Here is a 19,205-nt window from a genome sequence, read left to right as displayed (position 1 = left end):
ACAAAACTTGGAAGCATTGTGAACTGAGGAGGAGGATAGTGTAGAACTTCAAAAGGACATAGACAAGTTGGTGGAATGGACAGACAGGTGGCAGATGAAGTTCAATGCAGAGAAATGTGAGGTGATGCATTCTGGTAAGAACAACATGGACAGACAATGTAAAATAAGGGTGCAACTCTAAAGGGGTTGCAGGAGCAGATGGACTTGGGTATATATGTACATAAGTCATTGAAGACGGCAGGACAGAGAGCAGTTTATAAAGCATATAGTATCCTGGGTTTATTAATAGAGCATAGAATACATGCACAAGGAGGTTAGGTTGAATTTATTTAAGACACTAGTTTGGCCTCAGCTAGAATATTGCGTCCAGTTCTGGGCATCGCACTTTAGGAAGGATGTGAATGCTTTAGAGAGGGTGCAGAAAAGATTCACGAGAATAGTCCTGGGATGAGGAACTTAAGTTATGAAGATAGATTGGAGAAGTTACAACTGTTTTCCTTAGAGAAAAGAAGGTTGAGAGGAGATTTGATAGACATATTCAAAATCATGAGGGGTCTGGACAGAGTAGATAGAGAGAAATTGTTCCTACTCGTGAAAGGATTGAGAATGAGATGGCACAGCTTTAAAGTAATTAGTAAAAGAAGCAAAAATGATGGGAGGAGAACATTTTTATGCAGCGAGGTTAGGGTTTGGAATCACTGCCTGAGAGCGTGGTGGAGGCAGGTTCAATTAAAGCATTCAAAAGGGAATTAGACTGTTATCTGAAAAGGGAGAATGTGCAGGGTTATGGGGAGAAGGCGAGGGAATGGTACTAGGTGAGTTGCTCATTTGGAGAGCCGGTGGATACAAGATGGGCCAAATGGCTGCCTCCTGTGTCGTAACAATTCTGTGAATTGTTACAAGCTCGGGTAATGGATGAACAGAACTTGGCATGAGTTAGGACCTGATCAACTGAGTTCTGGATGAACTCAAGTTTATGCATATTTCTTAACATCCAAAATGTATCTGTAAATAGGCTGTAAAATCAATACCGTCATGATTATTATTTGGTGGGTATTGCTGCAATTACATTGTGTGTTTTCTGCCTAGATGTCTCTAGTGGATTTGGGGAAAAAGCTTTTAGAAGCTGCACGAGCAGGACAGGACGATGAGGTCCGTGTCTTAATGTCCAACGGTGCTCCTTTCACAACAGACTGGGTAAGTAGAGTCTGTGTTAGTATCTTTTGTGTATTGAATATAGCTGCTCCTTTTTGTAATCAGTGCCTCGGCAGAGACAGAAATAAGCATTGTACTGTATGGAGAGAGAAAAGCATAGCTTGTGTACAATAGCTATGCATTGAACCAGCAAAGGTCAGGAATTCAAATCCCACCAGTGACAAGTAGTTAAATTGAATTCAATAAAATGACCCAATTAATTAGGTGCCCCACATGATTTTAGTTCACTCTAATTTGGAGGTGTCAGCTGTGGCTCAGTTCATAGCACCCTCGCCTTTGAATCAGAGGGTTGTGGGTTCATGTCCCACTCCCGGAAACCAAGAACTGTGATTGTACTCGAAAGAGTTGCAATCTGTGACTGTTGATAACTCGAAAGAATTTAGGGAGGTGTCAGCTGTGGCTCAGTTCATAGCACCCTCGCCTTTGAATCAGAGGGTTGTGGGTTCATGTCCCACTTTCGGAAACCAAGAACTGTGATTGTACTCGAAAGAGTTGCAATCTATGACTGTTGATAACTCGAAAGAGTTTCACTCTAATTTGTTTCTGATGTCCTGCAGTCCCCAATTAATGATGGATAGGAAGTGCAACTCTAGCCATGCCCCAAGAATATATTTAAGAAATAAGAAAATCTGTGGGTGCTGCTGGGTGCTTAATTGGAGCCTGAATATCTGAAGGATGAAAAGTTCTCTCATTTCTAGTTGTAGGTTGATGTTGACACTTTTGTGGGGGTGATAGTGTTGGGGGGAGCAACTTCATAGAGAAGAGAACAGTAAAAGCACACATCTTTAGAGTAGCAACAAATACATTTATTAAATGATACAATTTTGCTCTTTTAATTAAGTGAAGGCCCAGTATACATCATAAACAGTGAGGAGCATTCCTGGTTATGTTCTCAAAGAATTCTTTTCCTGGATTGGTAATAAAGAGAATGTGCTCTCTTTTTAACTCTATGCAAAAACAGACTGACTTTTGTAAAGCAAGTTTAAAATGATCACAGTGGACCAATAGCATCACACATTTTTCAGTTGTAAGCACCAATATCAAGGTAACAATGGTAACAACACTCACTCCTGGGATAAGCTGAAAGCCAGCAGCTCATCATCGCCTTAAATTGTCACTCCAAAAATAGTATGATTTTAAAAATAATAAGTTGCCAGATAAGACTTAGAAGAAACAATTTTTTTGAAATATCCAGAAAGAGAAAATATTCTAGATCCAGCATTAAGCAGCATGTTGGGAGTATTAAACTCAACTGGGGTCATACTGACAGAGGCCTGAAACAGGTGAGTGACATGCATGAGTTGTGGCCTTCTCTTGCTTTTCCTATCTTAATAGCAAATTTGAAGTAGTATTTAAAATACATGAACAATGAACTATGATATGGCATTTTAGCACTTTTACAAATTGCTCATATCTGGTGATTTAAGTTATGGCATCTGATGTTTTACATGAGAATATTAAATGCAAAATTTTCATGGCATGGCCATCCACTTTTAAATATTCAAGTAGTCAAGTATTGGGTGAAGGTTCAGAAATTAAATAAGAACCACAATACAAAGTTAACAGTTTTATTTAATTTTTGACACAATTGGTTTTATAGTATTTAAGATACTAGATTACCTCATTTCAACTTCAAAAACATTGCACTAATTAAAATAGGTGGGGAACTGCCATTCTTCTGTGGGTTGGTTTACAGTTAGTTTATACTTGTTGATGTTACAGCTGGGAACATCACCCCTTCACCTGGCAGCCCAGTATGGTCACTATTCAACAGCAGAGGTGCTGCTTCGAGCTGGAGTGAGCCGGGATGCGAGGACCAAAGTGGACAGAACGCCTCTGCATATGGCAGCATCAGAGGGCCATACAAACATTGTAGAGGTACTTGTAAAGGTAAGGTTAGAAAAGTGATGGTGAACTATGTCAGCCTTGGCTTGGTGATTGCATTCTGACTTCTGAGTCAGCAGGTCATTGGTTCAATTTCCACCCTATAGAGACTTCAGCATGTAATCTAGGCTGCTGCTCCCAGTGCAGTGCAGTACCGAGAGTGTGTTGCATTGTTGAAAGTGCAGTCTTTTGGATGAGGCATTAAACTGAGGCCCCATGTGCCCTCTTAGATGGGTGCAAAAGACCTCATGGCATTATTTAGTTAAGAGCAGGGAAGTTCTTTCAAATATCCTGGCTGACATTTGCCTTTCGACCAACCTCTCAAAAAACATCAGGAATGAAATTCTCAGATAGTGAAACCATACTGTGTGCCAATTGGTTGCCAAATTTCTCTTAATTACAACAGAGATTATTTATTAAAAAGTACTTAATTTGCTATGAAGTGCTTTTGAATGTCCTAAAGTTATAGAAATGCAGGTTTTACATTATTTGGGCTAACGCTATTGTGATCTTATCCAAACTCATTCTGAACCAAGTTTCAACAGCTTTCCTTGTGCTTTGAAAACCAGTGTCATGGTTGTTTGCTAAATTGCTTCCTCGGTTTGAAAGATTGTCTCGTGATTACAGTTGAACTGGACTCTGTTCTCGGGATGTGATCTAATCAGTGTAACATAGAATTGAGCATGACTTGTGCTCTTTTGTTTTGCACATAATAGTCCAGCAGGCTATTGGTTTTTCTGTGTGGTGCTCTGAGATTGGATATATTGAGTGTTGAGTTATTTAAACCTCTAGATCTCTTAACTATATCATTTTCTAATTCAGCATCTCTCATCAAGTGCTTGTGTTGCTGCACAATTTAAATCTGGAGGTTAAATCTGGAATTATGAGCTGCTACCCCAGATTTAATCTCTCCTTTGAGATTTCTCCTTAGCTCCCACCTACCCCGACCTTCTGTTTTGCTCAACCTGCTCCACCCGCTCTTAAACAGTATAAAATCCTGCACATTTCTACTTTTCTTTAGCTCTGAAGAAGAGTCATTCGGACTCGAAACGTTTACTCTGTTTTTCTCTCCACAGATGCTGCCAGACCTGCTGAGTTTTTCCAGCATCTTCTGTTTTTATTTAATCTTTAATAGCCTCCAGTGGATTTTTAAAATCTGTAAATTTGTTACTCATAATGATCTAGAGAAGCAGGTTGATCCAAGGGAATTGCTTAGATGTTTGTCCCACCACTATTTTAAAAAAAAAAGATTTTGGTTGTGTTATAATATTCAGTTCTTTCAGAATATAGTTCAGTATTTTAAAATCATTTAAACTTTCAATAGTCCAGTATTTTGAGATTGAGGTAACCCTTGATAAATAGATTATTAAATTTGCTTTTGGATCATATTGTGACATCAGGTACATGTCCTGCTGTTGGAAATTATGGCTTGATGTGTTTACAGTGATATGTGCAGTGTACTTGCAGAAAAGCGCAGCAAATGGAAGGGTCATTGTAAACTATTAGAAGGAGGAGCTGGAATTGGTGAAACAGGATACTTCATTTCCATCTGGATAATTGTACAATCAGAAAGACAATCTATGGTCTCTTTTCCCTACTGATATAGTTCATGCTGACATACATTCTCTTCTTTCTTGACAGAATGGAGCGGACATAAATGCGAAGGATATGCTTAAGATGACAGCCCTTCACTGGGCAGTGGAGCATAGTCACCAAGATGTGGTTGAGCTTTTGATAAAATATGGAGCTGATGTTCACACACCAAGTAAATTCTGTAAGACAGCCTTCGATATTGCAGTGGATAACGAGGATGAAGAATTGATTTTATTGCTTCAGGTAATTAATTTAATAGAAGTAATACCACATAATATGAAGGAAGTGGATTATCTATTTATATGAATGCAAGCATCACATTTATATTAATAGAAATGTAACAGTCTGGTGAATACTTGCAAACTGCTACAGTAGAGGACATATAATTGGAAGGATCATCCTGTAGAAAATTTAGTCAATTGACTAAAATATTTCCAATCGTCCTTTCACCTTAATATTCAGAAAGTGAATTTGGCTTCTGCTTCCTGACACGTTGAACCTTGCCCAATTGGTTGTGAAAGTTGAAAGATGCATAAACTTTCTCCTATCACTGCAGCTCTATATCCTACTTAACATCGTCTGTTTAATGTAATAATTATTCTTGAAATGAGTACTAAGAGGCATTTCCGCATTCGAAAATTTTTTTTATTCGTTTGTGGGATGCGGGTGTCGCTGGCTGCCCATCCTTAATTGCCCTTGTTCAGAGGGCATTTAAGAGTGAACCACACTGCTGTGGGTCTGGAGTCACATGTAGGCCAGACCAGGTAAGCTCAGCAGATTTCTTTCCCTAAACCAGATGGGTTTTACAATAATCGGCAATGTTTTCATGATTTTAGATTGTGCCGTGGTGGGATTCGAACCTGGGCCCCCAGAGCATTACCCTGAGTCTTTGGTATACTAGTCAGTGACGATACCACTGCCTCCCCATGTGAAAATTACTGTTCTGAAAGGTGTCTAAATGTATTAAACATGTTAAGGCTTGTTAAAATAGCAGATAAAGGAATTTTATGTGACAAGAATTCTGCGTTTGCTTATCTTTGCACCACAGGATTTCAAGGTTTAACTAATTCAAAGAGAAAGCCTACAGTGCCTATGTGGTGGAAGGGTGGTTTGACATTCTAACACAGTGACAGGCCATGGGTTTGCACAATGATTTCCAAACCTAACAGGTTCACTGTTTTTAGCATTCAGCTGAAGGGTTAAATTATGGGGACAAATTACATAGACTATATAGAAGATTAAGGGATGATAATGTAATTGTGCTTACGATGATGATGAAACTCATAAGATAGAGAGAAACTATTTCCTCTGGTGGTGTCTAGAACAAGGGCGCATAACCTTAAAATTGGAGCCAGGCTATTCACGGTGATGCCAGGGAGCAATTCTTCATAGAAGTGGAGATCTACATAGAATGTACTGCACAGAAACAGCCCATTTGGCCCAACTAGTCTATGCTTGTGCTGTGCTCCACACAAGTCTCTTCCCACCCCACTTTATCTCACCCCACTGTTTTGTTCTGTGGTCGGGGTCTAGACAGGGTTTTGGGATTGTCTGTTCTCCCACAGTATGCTGCTCGCGCCTGTAGTTTCCCAGAACCATTACTCTTTATTTACAGCAAGTATTTACACATTTGGACCTCTACACAAGGTTGAAGTTCCTCCTCCTTCCAGATTGCTTACTTCTATCATGTGATCTGACATCATTATTACATCATTTATTCTCATCTCCCCTCAAGCCTTTATTCCTAACATATTTGCAGCCTCTTGCATCTGCCCCCAAAGTCTCCAGACTTCACAGGGTTAGTCTCTGAGATGCCTTGACCAATCTCCCTGATCTCCTCCTGAGGTGGAGGATATTCCATACTCCCCCTTCTGTCAGTGTGTGTTCTTCTCCTGGGTGGCTATACAGCTTGTAATACGTCTTTCTTCTTCTTCATTAGGATCTGCACAGTAAACCCAAGTTTCTATTGGCTTATATTTATTAAGATATTAAGGTGCTGTTTTTTCTCCTTATGGTACCCGGGGTCTGTCCCAATCCTGTACAACCTTGGTTGTGGAGTTTCTTTTCAATGATTGTCCCTTCCTTTTGTCACAATCGGACCTATATTCTCTCCCTGGACTTCAACACTGGTAACTCGGGTGCTCTGCGCCTGTGATTAAAGTTCCGAGCCTGGTTGCTCCGTTGTTGTTTTTGTTTTACCCTCTCATAGTCGTTTATGGTGAAATTGGGTTTGAGTTTTTTGTTCTAGAGATGGAAGCTGTGTTCTCAACCTCCTACCTATTAGTAACTCTGATGGTGACAAATCATTGAGGTGAGGTTCAGTAACTCAGAAGAACTAGATTAGGGCCTTTATTTTTCTTCAAAAATTTTTTGATGGTTCATACCCCTCAGTTTCTCCATTTGCCTGAGAACAGTGAAGTGAACTGGTTACATGAATGAAGCCCTATTAGTTTGTGTAATTGTGGAGTAGCTCATTAGCAAATTGCAGCCCATTGCTGGATACTATGATGTCTGGAATGCCATGTATTGCATAAATTCTCTTGAGGGATTGGATGGCTCTTCTGCTGTGATACTATGCAACCTGTTTACTTCAACCCACCGTGAATAGTAATCAGTGACAATTGGGAAGGCTATCCCCCTAAATTCAAATAAATCCGTTCCCAGGTGTTCCCATAGCCTTAAATAAAAGCAAAATGCTATAGATGCTGGAAATCTGAAACAAAAACAGAAAATGCTAGAAAAATTCAGCTGGTCTGGCAGCATCTGCGGAGAGAGAGAAATAGAGTAAATGTTTCGAGTCCAGTATGACTCTTCTTTGGAGCTCCCATAGCATTGATGGAGAAGTAGAAGGTAGTAGTGGTTCTTTTTGTTTTTGGCTGTTTGCGGCACAAGTAAGATGGTTAGAAATCATTTCTCCCATAGAGCGAGTAGTGCCTGGTCTCCAGGCTGATTGCTGACGTTTTATTATTCCTGGATGACCTGGGTGAAGTCTTTGAAGATTGTCAAGCTGAAGTGCTCTCGGTATGACTGTTCTCTTGTTGAAGACTAGGTAAGTTGTCAACAACTGTGAGGTGCTCACGCTGTTCAAAGTACTGCCGTAGTATCAAATTAGTGGGTATATAGTCTGGCCATCCTTCCAGACAATATTCTTGGACTTGGGGACATTCCTCACCTTGTTGCTGGGCTTGTTTTATTTCCTGCAACTTTTTTGCAGTAGCTGGTAAGTGCTGAGTGATTAAGGCTGTTTATGCTTCAACCTCCTTGATGAAGTGTAAACCCTCTTGTTTGGTTCCTTCTGATGGTATTTGTGGCAGTGTCTCTGCCATTGTTTGATACTCCCCTTCACATACTCTGTGATTGAGTCATATCTCATCATCTGAACCACTTGAATCTGGGTGGCATCTTTGCAATTTCTTTTATGTTCTGAAGGGTGTCTTATGGTCTGTTTTGATTTTGAAACACAATCCCATTACATGGTCTGAAAAATTTTCACATGCCCACGTTTCTGCCAATGCTGCTTTTTCTATTGTGGCTTATTGTTGTTCTGTTTCTATTAGTGACCTAGAGGCACAGTAGACTGGTCTACACTTGCTGTCTCTCTGCACTTGAAATAAAACTGCCCTCAGACCTGTAGACAATGCATCTGCTGTTATTATGGTCAGTAGTTCTGGGTCATAATGTGCCAAGATTTCGGGAGAGATTAAAAGTTGTTTAATCCTTTCAAAAGCATTTTGCTGGTCCACATTTCAGCACCACTGTCGCCCCTGTTTCAACAACTGTCTTGAGTACACGTTGACCTCTGCTAAATTTGGTAGGAACTTGCCTACTTGGTTGACCACCCTGAGGAATCTTTGAAGCTCAGTGATGTTCCTGGGTTGTGGAAATTCTCTGATCACTTTGCTTTTTGCAGATCAGCTATGATTCCAGTGGCTTGTACCATGTGACCTAGAAACTTGATCATAGGTTTGGCAAACTCACATTTTTCATTCAATGTTAGGCCTGCACCCTATAAGACTCACAGGACTGCTCTGACTCTGCGATCATGCTCTACTCTCTTGGAGCCAAGTGTAAGTATGTCACCATCTGGCACATTACTCCTTCCAGGACTCTAGAGTGTGAGGCATTGTCTCTGGAAAATTTCTGGAGCGGATGCTATGCCAAAGTGCAATCAATTAAAACAATAACGACTGAATGGCATTATAAATGTGGTCAGCAATCTGGATTCTTTTCCTAGAGGCAACTGCCAAAATCCATTATTCACATCCAGTTTGGCAAATTAAAGTACTCTTAGCTGATTTGGCAAGGTTCTCATTCACTGAGGCTATCGAGTAGATCTCACACTCCGCTTATTTGTTTAGTTGAGTTAAATCCGCGCATGTTCTTATAGAGCCATTTGGCTTTGAGAGCGTAACCATTCCTGAACACCTTTTTGTTGACGTGGTGAAATAACCCACTGCTGCATCTTTTCAATTTCACCCTTGACTGTGTCCAAGAGTGGGTGAGGGACTTTCCTCAGTGTAAAGAGGCAAATTGGCTTAGCGCCAGCTCGTAAGATGATATGGTACTTGGTCTTTAACTTCCTTTGGCCTGTAAACCATTTTGGAAATTTATTTTTAAACATACTGCCGTAGTTCGCATCAACTTCATCTACTGTATAGATTAATTTCAGTTTTAGGCATGTCTTTCTGCTTAGTAGAGAGCACTCTTGATTTTGAATGACAGAGATCTGATGACTTCTTGGCCTTTACAGTAAAGTCTCACTGTTCGCACCTTCCTGGTTCATGTTTTCACTTACCTGCTCTTTGTACACAGCATTGCCCATCGCATGAGCGGTTTCTTCATGTTGAAGTGCCCTCTCTTTCTCCATCATGAATCAGCAGCTTCCACCTCGACCAGAGGGGCTGCCGATATGTCAGGACTGGAGGGGCCTCCCTTTGGCCCCTCAGCCCTCGGGAGCCTTCCGGCCATCTTTGATTGGATGGTGAACCCCTCCCTGCCATTAATTGGCCTGACCCTTTAAAAATCTGGGTGGGCATGGTTGGGATATGGCATGCGAGGATGGGACATTGAACTGAAATGGCAGGCAGGGTCCGACCCAGAATTGAAAATCCCGGCCATACTCTCAGCATATTTAAACAACTGGGAGGTATTTTTAGTTTTCTGCAGTGATTGGGCAAGTGGCGTACATACCATCAACGAGAAGCTCAAACCAACTTGGTGGTTGGGCTGCATTAACATGGGCCACATTAACAAGAGGCTGCGATTGCCTAAAAGACTCCAAGTCAGGAAGGGAGTGAATTCACCTGGCTGCTACATTGAGCCAGTAGACAGTAGAAACCACAGGTTAGTGGTGTGCCTGTAGGATAGGCTGGAAGTGGGCGGAAGGGTGGGGATAGTGGGTTCGAGTACTTTCTTGATATAATAATATGTCCAGGCAAAATACCTAATTGTCATTCGTGGTGACACCATCTTGCTGAAATAATACTCAAATCCTTTGTGCCTTCTACTTCACCCCTAACCAAAAATATCATTTACCAAAAGATCTTTCGTCAAAACAATTACCCTATTCAATTTGAAATCTTCACCCGTGTATTGCTCTGAGGCTCTCCCATCTGTTGTATCCAGGTACTGCACCACAATACTGCCCAAACCAATGCTGCCCTGCATGGATGAAACCTATCTAATTGAGTCCCATTAAAAAGCATGTTCCTTGATCATAATTTCGCCGTTTGCGAGATTTTTTTGGGAGCATAATCCCTGCAAATGGTAGGACTTTACTGTATATTTCAGTTGTGCCATGAATTGGCCTTTGACTTTTAAAGTTGCCCCCATCAGGAACCTTGTAATTTGATAGATGAGGGTTGCAACTGTCGTGAAAATGTAATAAGACCATAAAACTTAGGAGCAGAAGTAGGCCATTCAGCCCATCGAGTCTGCTCCACCATTCAGTGAAATCACGGCTGATCTGATAATCCTCAACTCCACTTTTTCTGCCTTTTCCCCGTAACCCTTGATTCCCTTACTGATTAAAAATCTGTCCATCTCAGCCTTGAATATACTTAACGACCCAGCTTCTATTGCTCTCTGTGGTAAAGAATTCCACAGATTAACAACCCTCTGAGAGAAGTACTTTCTCCTCATTCCTGTCTTAAATGGGCGACCCCTTACTCTGAGATTTTGCTCTCTGGTCCTAGACTATCCCACAAGGGGAAACAACCCCTTGTTTCAGTAAGGTCACCTCTCATTCTTCTAAACTCCAATGAGTACAGGCCTAAACTACTCAACCTCTCCTCGTAAGAAAATCCCACCATACCTTGGATCAACCTAGTGAACCTTCTCTGGATTGCCTCCAATACCAGAACATCTTTCCTTAGATGAAGGGGACCAAAATTGTTCACAGTATTCTAGGTTTGGTCTAACTAGTGCAAGACTCCCCTATTTTTATTCTCCAGTCCCTTTGAAATAAAAGCCAACATTCCATTTGCCTTTCCTATTACCTGCTGAATTTATATGCGAGCTTTTTGTGATTCATGCACAAGGACCCCCAAATCCCCCAGTCCTGCAGCTTTCTTCAGTCTTTCTCCATTTAAGTAATATTCAGCTCCTCTATTCTTCCTGCCAAAGTGCACATTTTCCCACACTATATTCCATCTGCCACGATTTTGCCCACTCACTAACCTGTCTATATCCCTCTGTAGACTCTTTCTCATCCTCATCACTTGCCTTCCCACCTATTTTTGTGTCATCCCCTAACTTGGCGATAGTACATTCATTTCCCTCATCCAAGTCATTAATATGTTTTGTAAATAATTGCGGCCCAAGCACTGACCCTTGTGGCACTCCACTAGTTACAGGTTGCCATCCTGAAAATGCGCCCTCCTTAACCCAACTCTATTAGTCTTCTATTAGTTAGCCAATCCTCTATCCGTGCTAATATCCTACCCCCTACACCATGGGCTCTTATCTTATTAAGTAGCCTTATGTGCGGTACCTTATCGAACGCCTTTTTGGAAATCCAAATATATTACATCTACTGGTTCCCCTTTATCTATCCTGCTTGTTACCTCCTCAAAGAATTCGAATAAATTTGTCAGGCAGTGATTTCCCCTTCATGAAGCCACACTGACCCTGCTTGATTACATTATGCATTTCTAAATGCTCTGCTATTACAACCTTTATAATAGACTCTAACGTTTTCCCAGTGACGGATGTTAAACTAACTAGCCTATAGTTACCTGTTTTTTGCCTCCCTCCTTTTTTGAATAAGGACATTGGCAGTTTTCCAATCTTCTGGGACTTTTCCAGAATCTAATTCTGAATTCTTGGAAGATTACTACCAGTGCACCCACTATCTCTGCAGCTACTTCCTTTAATATCCTAGGAACTTTTATAAAGTTATTGGGATTTATTGTAAAGTAGGAATAGTGTCTGTGGGGGACTTAATTGAATTAAAGACAGCTAGTCTGAAGGCTTTGATCTGTCAGAAGAGAAGCTAGGTTTGAAATGCTAAATAAGTAAACATGATTGAAGTTTTAGAATGTGAAGTGTAAAAGAAAAATTTGCATTTTTAGATAAACCAGAGCAGTGAATTTCAAAGAGGTGGTAAGGTGTTACACCTAGCCAACAGAGGCTAAGCCAAACAGTGTTTATTTTTCCCAAAGCTTGATAAAATTGGCACTATGAAAGATTTTTATTGTTGGAAATGTGAAGTCCAGAGACATATTGAAACAATGGGAATTACATTAAAAAAAGGAGAAACATGCATAAAGGAGACGAGGTTATGTGCAAGGAAGAAGGCATTCTAAGTTCTAACAAGTGTGTAAAGCCTTCAGCCTCTATGTACCAAGCTGCTGCCTGTAAGAACTGAAGAAGAGAATTCACTGTGAATGCCCCTGTCCAGGGTATTGTGTGTTGCTTTGCCTGGGTCTTTTGGAATCTATTTTATTTTACTGTTGCCTTAACGGAGGTGTAACTGGGAGTTAGATTAATAAGGGCAGCTAGGAGTTATTATAGTAGTAATTTGTAGACCAATGTATGTGCTTAAAATTATTTCTTATATTAATAAATGTTTAATTTAGTTTTGGAAAAACCCTCTAAGATTTGGTGGACTTATTACTACTGAATTCAAGACATACATCTTGAAATAAATATACAAATTGGAAAGCAGTTGTGGCAATTGTTTCAAGTTTCCCTTTGGGATTTGAGCAGCTGAGCATTTACCATCTACTGTGCCATAGCACAACATAGTCTGTTTGAGCCATTTGACTTCACTGATAAAACAGAAACCCAGCTCCTTTGTCTAAATTAAACTCTGTAGGGTGCCCATCCACTCAAGTTTAATATTCCAATGCTTATTTTCAGTATCATTTACCTCCCCAGGAGGGTTAGTTCCTTTGTTTGTGATTCTTCAACTTCTTGCATGTGGCTCTGTTTTAAAATTTTCTCCCTCTTTTTACAGGTTTTCAAGCGACAAACAGTTTTGAAGAGGCCTGTTTTTCCATAGTTGTAGCACTCTGTCCCCCCACCCTTTGGTGTGCTTTCTCTCTTATGGCCAACAAACTGGCCTCACTTGATTTTCTCCACAGGACCTCTCCTTCCCCGCGATTCTGTTTCCTGAGTTCCGTTTGCCTCACAATCTGCACTGCTTTTACTAGAGTTAAATCCTCTCTTGTCTGTAAGAGATCTGATAGCGCTTTATCTGGGACCCTGAATCTGATTCTGTTGTGAATCAGCTCAACCTTTAAGATTCTGTAATCGCAGTTCCCTGCCAGCCTATAGAGATCATTGATGAATGAATCTATGCTATCACCTGGCCTTTGCTCTCTTGTATTAAATTTAGCCTTCTCTATTATTAAATTCTGACAGATGCTGAAATAAGTATAGAAAACTTGCAAGACTTCTTCATAAGAAGTTGAAGACTCATCAACCCCCTGTCTTGCTGTCACGTTGTCAGCGATAGATTCTACCGCATAGAGTCCCAATCTGGTCTTTTTTGATTTTCTTTGTGTAATCCTGAACCAGTTCTGTACCTTGTGAATCTTTTTCTCCAGTTGTCCCAGTTCTGGGCTTGTTGTGAGACTTCTGAACTCTGAAATGTTTCTGGGAGTGGTAAAAATGGATTCCTTCTGAGCCCAGGAATTGTTCCTGCTTCTGTGCTGCTACTTGCTGCTTTGAGCCTTTGTTAGCTGCTGTCCGGTCTCCGGGGTCTGTCTCTGCTTGTATCTGTTGCACTTGCGATGTTCCAAAATCTTCATGAGTCTTACGTTTTTGTTCATTTGTCCTTCCTTTGAGGATCTCTTTTCTTGCCAGTCTTATATCTTTTTAAGGTCTGCTAATCGCTGCCACCATGTTTCATTGTGTAGTCAGGATCTAGATGTGGTTTTGAGGATTGTCTATTCTCCCGAAGTATGTTGCTCGAGTCTGTAGTTTCTCAAAACCATTACTCTTTATTTACACATTTGGATCTCTACATGAGGTTGGAGTTTCTCCTATTCCTAGATCGCTCTTACTTCTCTGTCATGTGATCTGACATCATTATTATGTCAGCATCATGTATGCTTCTGATGTTAACCCTTTACACCGATTAGCTTAACCTTCTATTCTTTTCTCCCTCAAATGCTTATCCAGCTTTCCCTTAAATGTATCTAAATTGTTCGCCTCGACCACTCCCTGTGGTAGTGTGTTCCATTCTCGCCTCTCTATTGGATTTATCAGTAACTATTTTATATTGATGGCCTATAGTTTTATTTTCCTCCCATAAATGGAAATATCTTTTCTATGTCTTCTCTCAAACCCCTTTATAATTTTAAAGCCCTCCATCACCAAAAAGCCTTCCGTTTTCTAGGGAAAGGAGCCCCAGCCTGTTTAGTCTTAGAACATTAGACCATAAGAAATAGAAGCAAGAGTAGGCCATTCGGCCTCTGAAGCCTACTCCACCAGTCAGTAAGATCGTGGCTGATCTGATATGGCCTTAACTCCACTTTGCTGCCTGTCCCCATAACCCTTGAATGCTTTGTCAATTAAAAAATCTGTCTGTATTGAGATTGATAGATTTTTGTTAGTGTTTTATGGAACTAAGGCGGCTGGATGGAGTTAAGATACAGATAAGCCATGATCTAATAGAATGGTGGAAGAGGCTCAAGGAGCTGAATGGCCTACTCTCCCTGTGTGCAAAGGTGGATATCCCAACAAATAAGGAGAGTAAATCTGGATTACTTTGCCCTTAAACTGCTGTCATGCACCTTGTAAAATTCAGCTATGGTGTGGGATTGATGGAACCTTGTGACTAACCCTTCCTATTTGGCAGGCAAAAATTGTGTGGTTGGGTAATTTTTTCATTTAGCATTCCTGGGGTTGATAATGCATTTCAGTCCTCCTGGTGCCCACGGGTTGCAGAAGGCTCAAGCATACCCATGGACACTGCGTGCTCCCGCTCTAGGGACACCTGGGCATGGATGTTACTGCGTAAGAGAGGCAGGCAGGCAGAAAGACCCCTTGACCGTCTGCTGCCTGAATCTATTGAAGGCCACTTTGGCCAGGGAGAACTGTGACTGATACGGTGACCAACATATCTGTCTGCCACTTCAGCTAATGAGAGGTAAGTGGAGCCAACTAAGTTAGTAACAGTCAATTTATTTCTCATCTTAGTTGAAATGTAAGGTGCAAAGCATTTTGTCTAATTCAGATAAACAGCTTCTTTAAGGAGTGTACACTCCTTCTTTTGTTGTTCAATAACTCTTTGTCTTGTTACATCACAGAGGGCAATGCAGAACCAGATTAATACAAACACAGACAACTCTGATGCAATCACAGTACACAGTGCTGCCCCACAGTTCATTATTGGACCTGGAGGAGTGGTCAACCTAACTGGACTAGTTTCCACTGGTACAACAAAGGCATCAGGTATGTTGGCCACTTTATAATTGTTTTGGTTTTTCATTGCTGTAAAAGCCCTCTACTTTCTTCCTGTTTTCCCTGGTCTTCTGTGACTGAAGATCACGATGGATCTGGACAGAGTATTCACGAGAAACTGTTCCCATTGGTGCAAGGATCGAGAGCCAGAGGGCACTTATTTAAGGTGATAGACAAAAGAAGCAACAACGACATGAGGAAATATTTTTACACAGTGCTCTGACCGGAAGACAGGAAGGAAAATATATATCTCTACGTATCCTGGCTACTTTATAAAAAAAATTTTATTTTAAAAATGGACAAGTCTTTACCCTAACTAGCCATGACTCACTCATACCAGAGGAATTTCTAACATTCAGAAACCAGCAGGGACCTTGTTATCTTTAAAGAGGTGCTAATGCCCTCTGTAATGGCTGACAATGAAATTCCAAAGAAATGCACCAACACCCTTTATATTTATATAAAAACAGAAAATGCTGGAAAAACTCAGCAGGTCTGGTAGTATCTGTGGAGAGAGAAACAGAATTAATGTTTCGAGTCCATATGACGACTTCTGATGTTGGCAGTAGAGCAGTCAGATAAAGAGTTCAATCAATCCCCTCCCCTAGCCAGTTTTGAGCTGGAAAAGCTTAAATTGGAGCTCAAATTTCAGGAGAGGAACGAGGGGGGAGGGAGAGCAAGGGAACAAGAAAAGGAAAGAGAATTCCAGCTCTGAAAATTGAAAATGGAGCTAGCAGCTCAAAGAGAGAGATAGAGAAGGCAGACAACTAGCTACTGCAAGGGAAAACCTCTCTCTACCCAGCAGCATCCCCTAACCCAGAGCCACTCTGAGGCCTCAAGTGTGCGAGATTTGAAGATTCCCAAATTTGAAGAGTAATGTGGAATTAATTTATAAGCACCTTTGAGAAAATATCAGGACAGCTAAAGTGGCCCTCAAAGATCTGGACATTTTTAATTCAAGGGGAGCTGCCAGGGAGAGCCCAAGAGGTCTACTCCATGCTGCCTTCTGATGTGTCCCTGAATTATTAGTGGACTAAGGCTGCCATCCTAAGTGCCTATGAGTTAGCCCCAGAGGCATACCGCCAGCAATTCTGGAACGCTTGTTTGAAGCCAATTCAAACCTGTGTGGAGTTTGAATGACTGAAACAAATCGCGCTTGACCAATGGATAAGATCCCTAAAAATCCCACGCACCTATGAGGGGTTGCGTGAGCTAGTACTACTGGAGGAATTCAAAAATTGCCTACCCTCCAACCTACGAATACACCTAAAGGAGCAGAGAATCCTCACAGCCAGAGGTGCAGCAATCACAGCAGACAGCTATGACCTTCACCCACAGGGCAGTAAACTCAGGCAGACCTTTTCCAAACTACACACATGAGCATTGGAAGAGAAGCAGGGTGATCTAGATAGGAAAGAGCCCCCACCTAGAAAAGAAAAACAAAGGAGGGTGCAAGAAGCTCCCCTTTTTGCCCCGAAAGGAGAACTCTCAGAGGCTGGTGTGTTCTTATTGCAATAAAACAGTCCATACCAGACCCGAATGCTGGAGATTACGAGGCAAGCTAGCTGGGCTTCACATGAGTAGTCCCCCAAAGGATTGGGGGGTGGGGGGGGGGGGGGGACTAATACCCTCGATGGGTAATGCAGCAGAGCCTCTTGCTACAGAAATCCATTGGAGGGTGGCACTATGTGTGTCTGAGCCGGACAAACTCCCGGTGAGCTTCCAGAGTTTTGTCCTTTTGGGAGCGGTGTCCCCCTAACCGGCCCAAAATGTGAGCAAGTCTGGTACTGCTGTGAGACAGTGGCCACCCAGTCCTTAATGTTAGAGTGCAACTTAAACCTACCCCCTGAGTCCTCCCTGAAGGCCAAAGCCCTGATCCGTAGAGTGGGAGGAGGATCTGTGTTTGCCCCCACCTCCATAAGGTCCACCTAGAGTGTGACCTTGTTTCAGGCCCTGTTACAGAAAGAATTGTCCCAAAGCTATCAGTAGCAGGAATCGATTTCCTCCTTGGGAATGATTTGACTGGCAGCCAGGTGCTAGCCAGTGAAAGAAAAGAGGCCAAGACCAAGCAGCGGAAATCTGCAGAATGGCAGAAAGCTGGAGACGGTCCAGAGGCCCAAAGGGTGCGATAGCACCTATAGATGTCGAGCGAGAGCTGCTAGAAGGTAGCAAAGCCGAAGCCAGGCCAGTAAAATTGAGCAGGGTCCAGAGAAGGCCCCATGAATCTGAAATAGATTCTCCAAATATCCCCAAATTAAATAGGGACCAGAGAAATCCTAAAGCAGGGAAAGAAATAGTGAGGGAGATGCCCATGTAGCCAAAGAGCCTGAAAGAAGACAAATTATTAAGCTCGGAAAGGAAAAGGTTAAGGACTTGCCGAAGTATGGATGGCAGGAACCCTCTTTCTGGCATTATATAGGAACAAAGGGAGTTCCCAAACCAATAAGCAGTCGAAAAGCCCCCAGAGAACGTAGCTGGAGCTGCACCTCTACTTGAGGGCAGTGGTGTTCCAGAGGACTTGGAACCTGTTAAGAGAGCACCCCATCCAAAGTCAAAGGCCCCAGCCAGGAACCGAGTGATTGACTTCGCTGACCACTTTATGGCGAATTTAAATGTGGAGCAGTAAAGTTCCCAAATTGGCCCAGAAAGACTGAGGGTGATGCCTCACCCAGTTGATAAGTCATCCAGAGGTACAGCAAAGGGCTGACCATTCCCCAGAGGACAGTAGTGTCCTAAAATACACTGAAGCTATTACACAACTGACCAGCAGTGTGACCCCAACCAGATTGGACCCCATGCTTACCTACCACCTTGCAGAATTGCAAGAGGACTGGACAGAGTTAAGCGCCCCTTTTAAAATGATCCATAACAGCCCCCACCGGGCTACAGCCCTGTAGCTATATCTGCTATTGATGTGGGAAAGGCCCCTGCCAGAAGGCCATCTTCCTGTCATCCTGGCCCAGAAAGGCTGGCCCAAGTTCAGGGGCCAGCTGCCTGCCTGATGCTGTGCCAACCAAAAGCGCCTAGCATTGGAAGCTGGAACTCTCCAGTTGTGCTAATGCTTGAACCAGAATCCCCTAAAGAAGCCAAGGTCCCTTTAAAACACCCCACTCACCTGACCCTCAGCCTAACCCCAGCCTCTGGGTCCGAACACCTGAGCCCACAGGTTACCAAAGTGGACAGACAGGAGCTAGGCTGGACAAGAGCAGTTCAGCCCTATGATCCCAGGGCCTGACACCCATAGAGTGGGATGCCCAGCGCTCCCCTGTGGATCGCCCAGAGCAGCTTGGCCGTCATTCGCCCCCTAAGTGCTTACCACCCTGTAAAACCCCCAGACCCTCCTTGAGGATACTTATTCAGGAGGCTGGGATGCCTGACCCCAATAGAGGGAAGTCAGAACTTTCCCCAAGCAGATGAATTTCGAATCTATCCCAATCCCAGGACCGGGCCATGCCCTTGCTGACACCTTGTCCCAGGTTTAAACCATTAAACAAAAATGTCGCAAGGCACTGCTATTTCCCTTGCTAAGTGTGTGTCTGATGTGCCAATGTGAAAGAGAGAATACCTGTATACTTCTGCACTTCCTGGCTACTTTATAAAAT

At 42.2% G+C, this 19,205-nt stretch overlaps 1 protein-coding gene across 13 annotated transcripts in view; it reads left to right on the top strand.

The window, feature by feature from the left end:
* The window catches only part of gabpb1 (GA binding protein transcription factor subunit beta 1), a 91,487-nt gene that overhangs the window by 8,947 nt on the left and 63,335 nt on the right, over positions 1-19,205 (top strand). For all 13 annotated transcript variants that reach the window (XR_013573471.1, XM_078530162.1, XM_078530163.1 and 10 more), the window contains exons 2-5: positions 1,090-1,197; positions 2,938-3,105; positions 4,741-4,935; positions 15,450-15,594. Coding sequence is in view for 12 of the 13 variants with exons in the window: in XM_078530162.1 (XP_078386288.1) it covers positions 1,090-1,197; positions 2,938-3,105; positions 4,741-4,935; positions 15,450-15,594 (616 nt within the window). In the remaining variant the exon portion in view is untranslated. The remainder of the gene's footprint in view (positions 1-1,089; positions 1,198-2,937; positions 3,106-4,740; positions 4,936-15,449; positions 15,595-19,205) is intronic.

This window comes from Cetorhinus maximus, chromosome 26 (genome assembly GCF_964194155.1).
Source record: "Cetorhinus maximus chromosome 26, sCetMax3.hap1.1, whole genome shotgun sequence".
NCBI classification, from domain to species: domain Eukaryota; kingdom Metazoa; phylum Chordata; class Chondrichthyes; order Lamniformes; family Cetorhinidae; genus Cetorhinus; species Cetorhinus maximus.
This window is presented reverse-complemented; position numbering and strand designations above follow the sequence as displayed.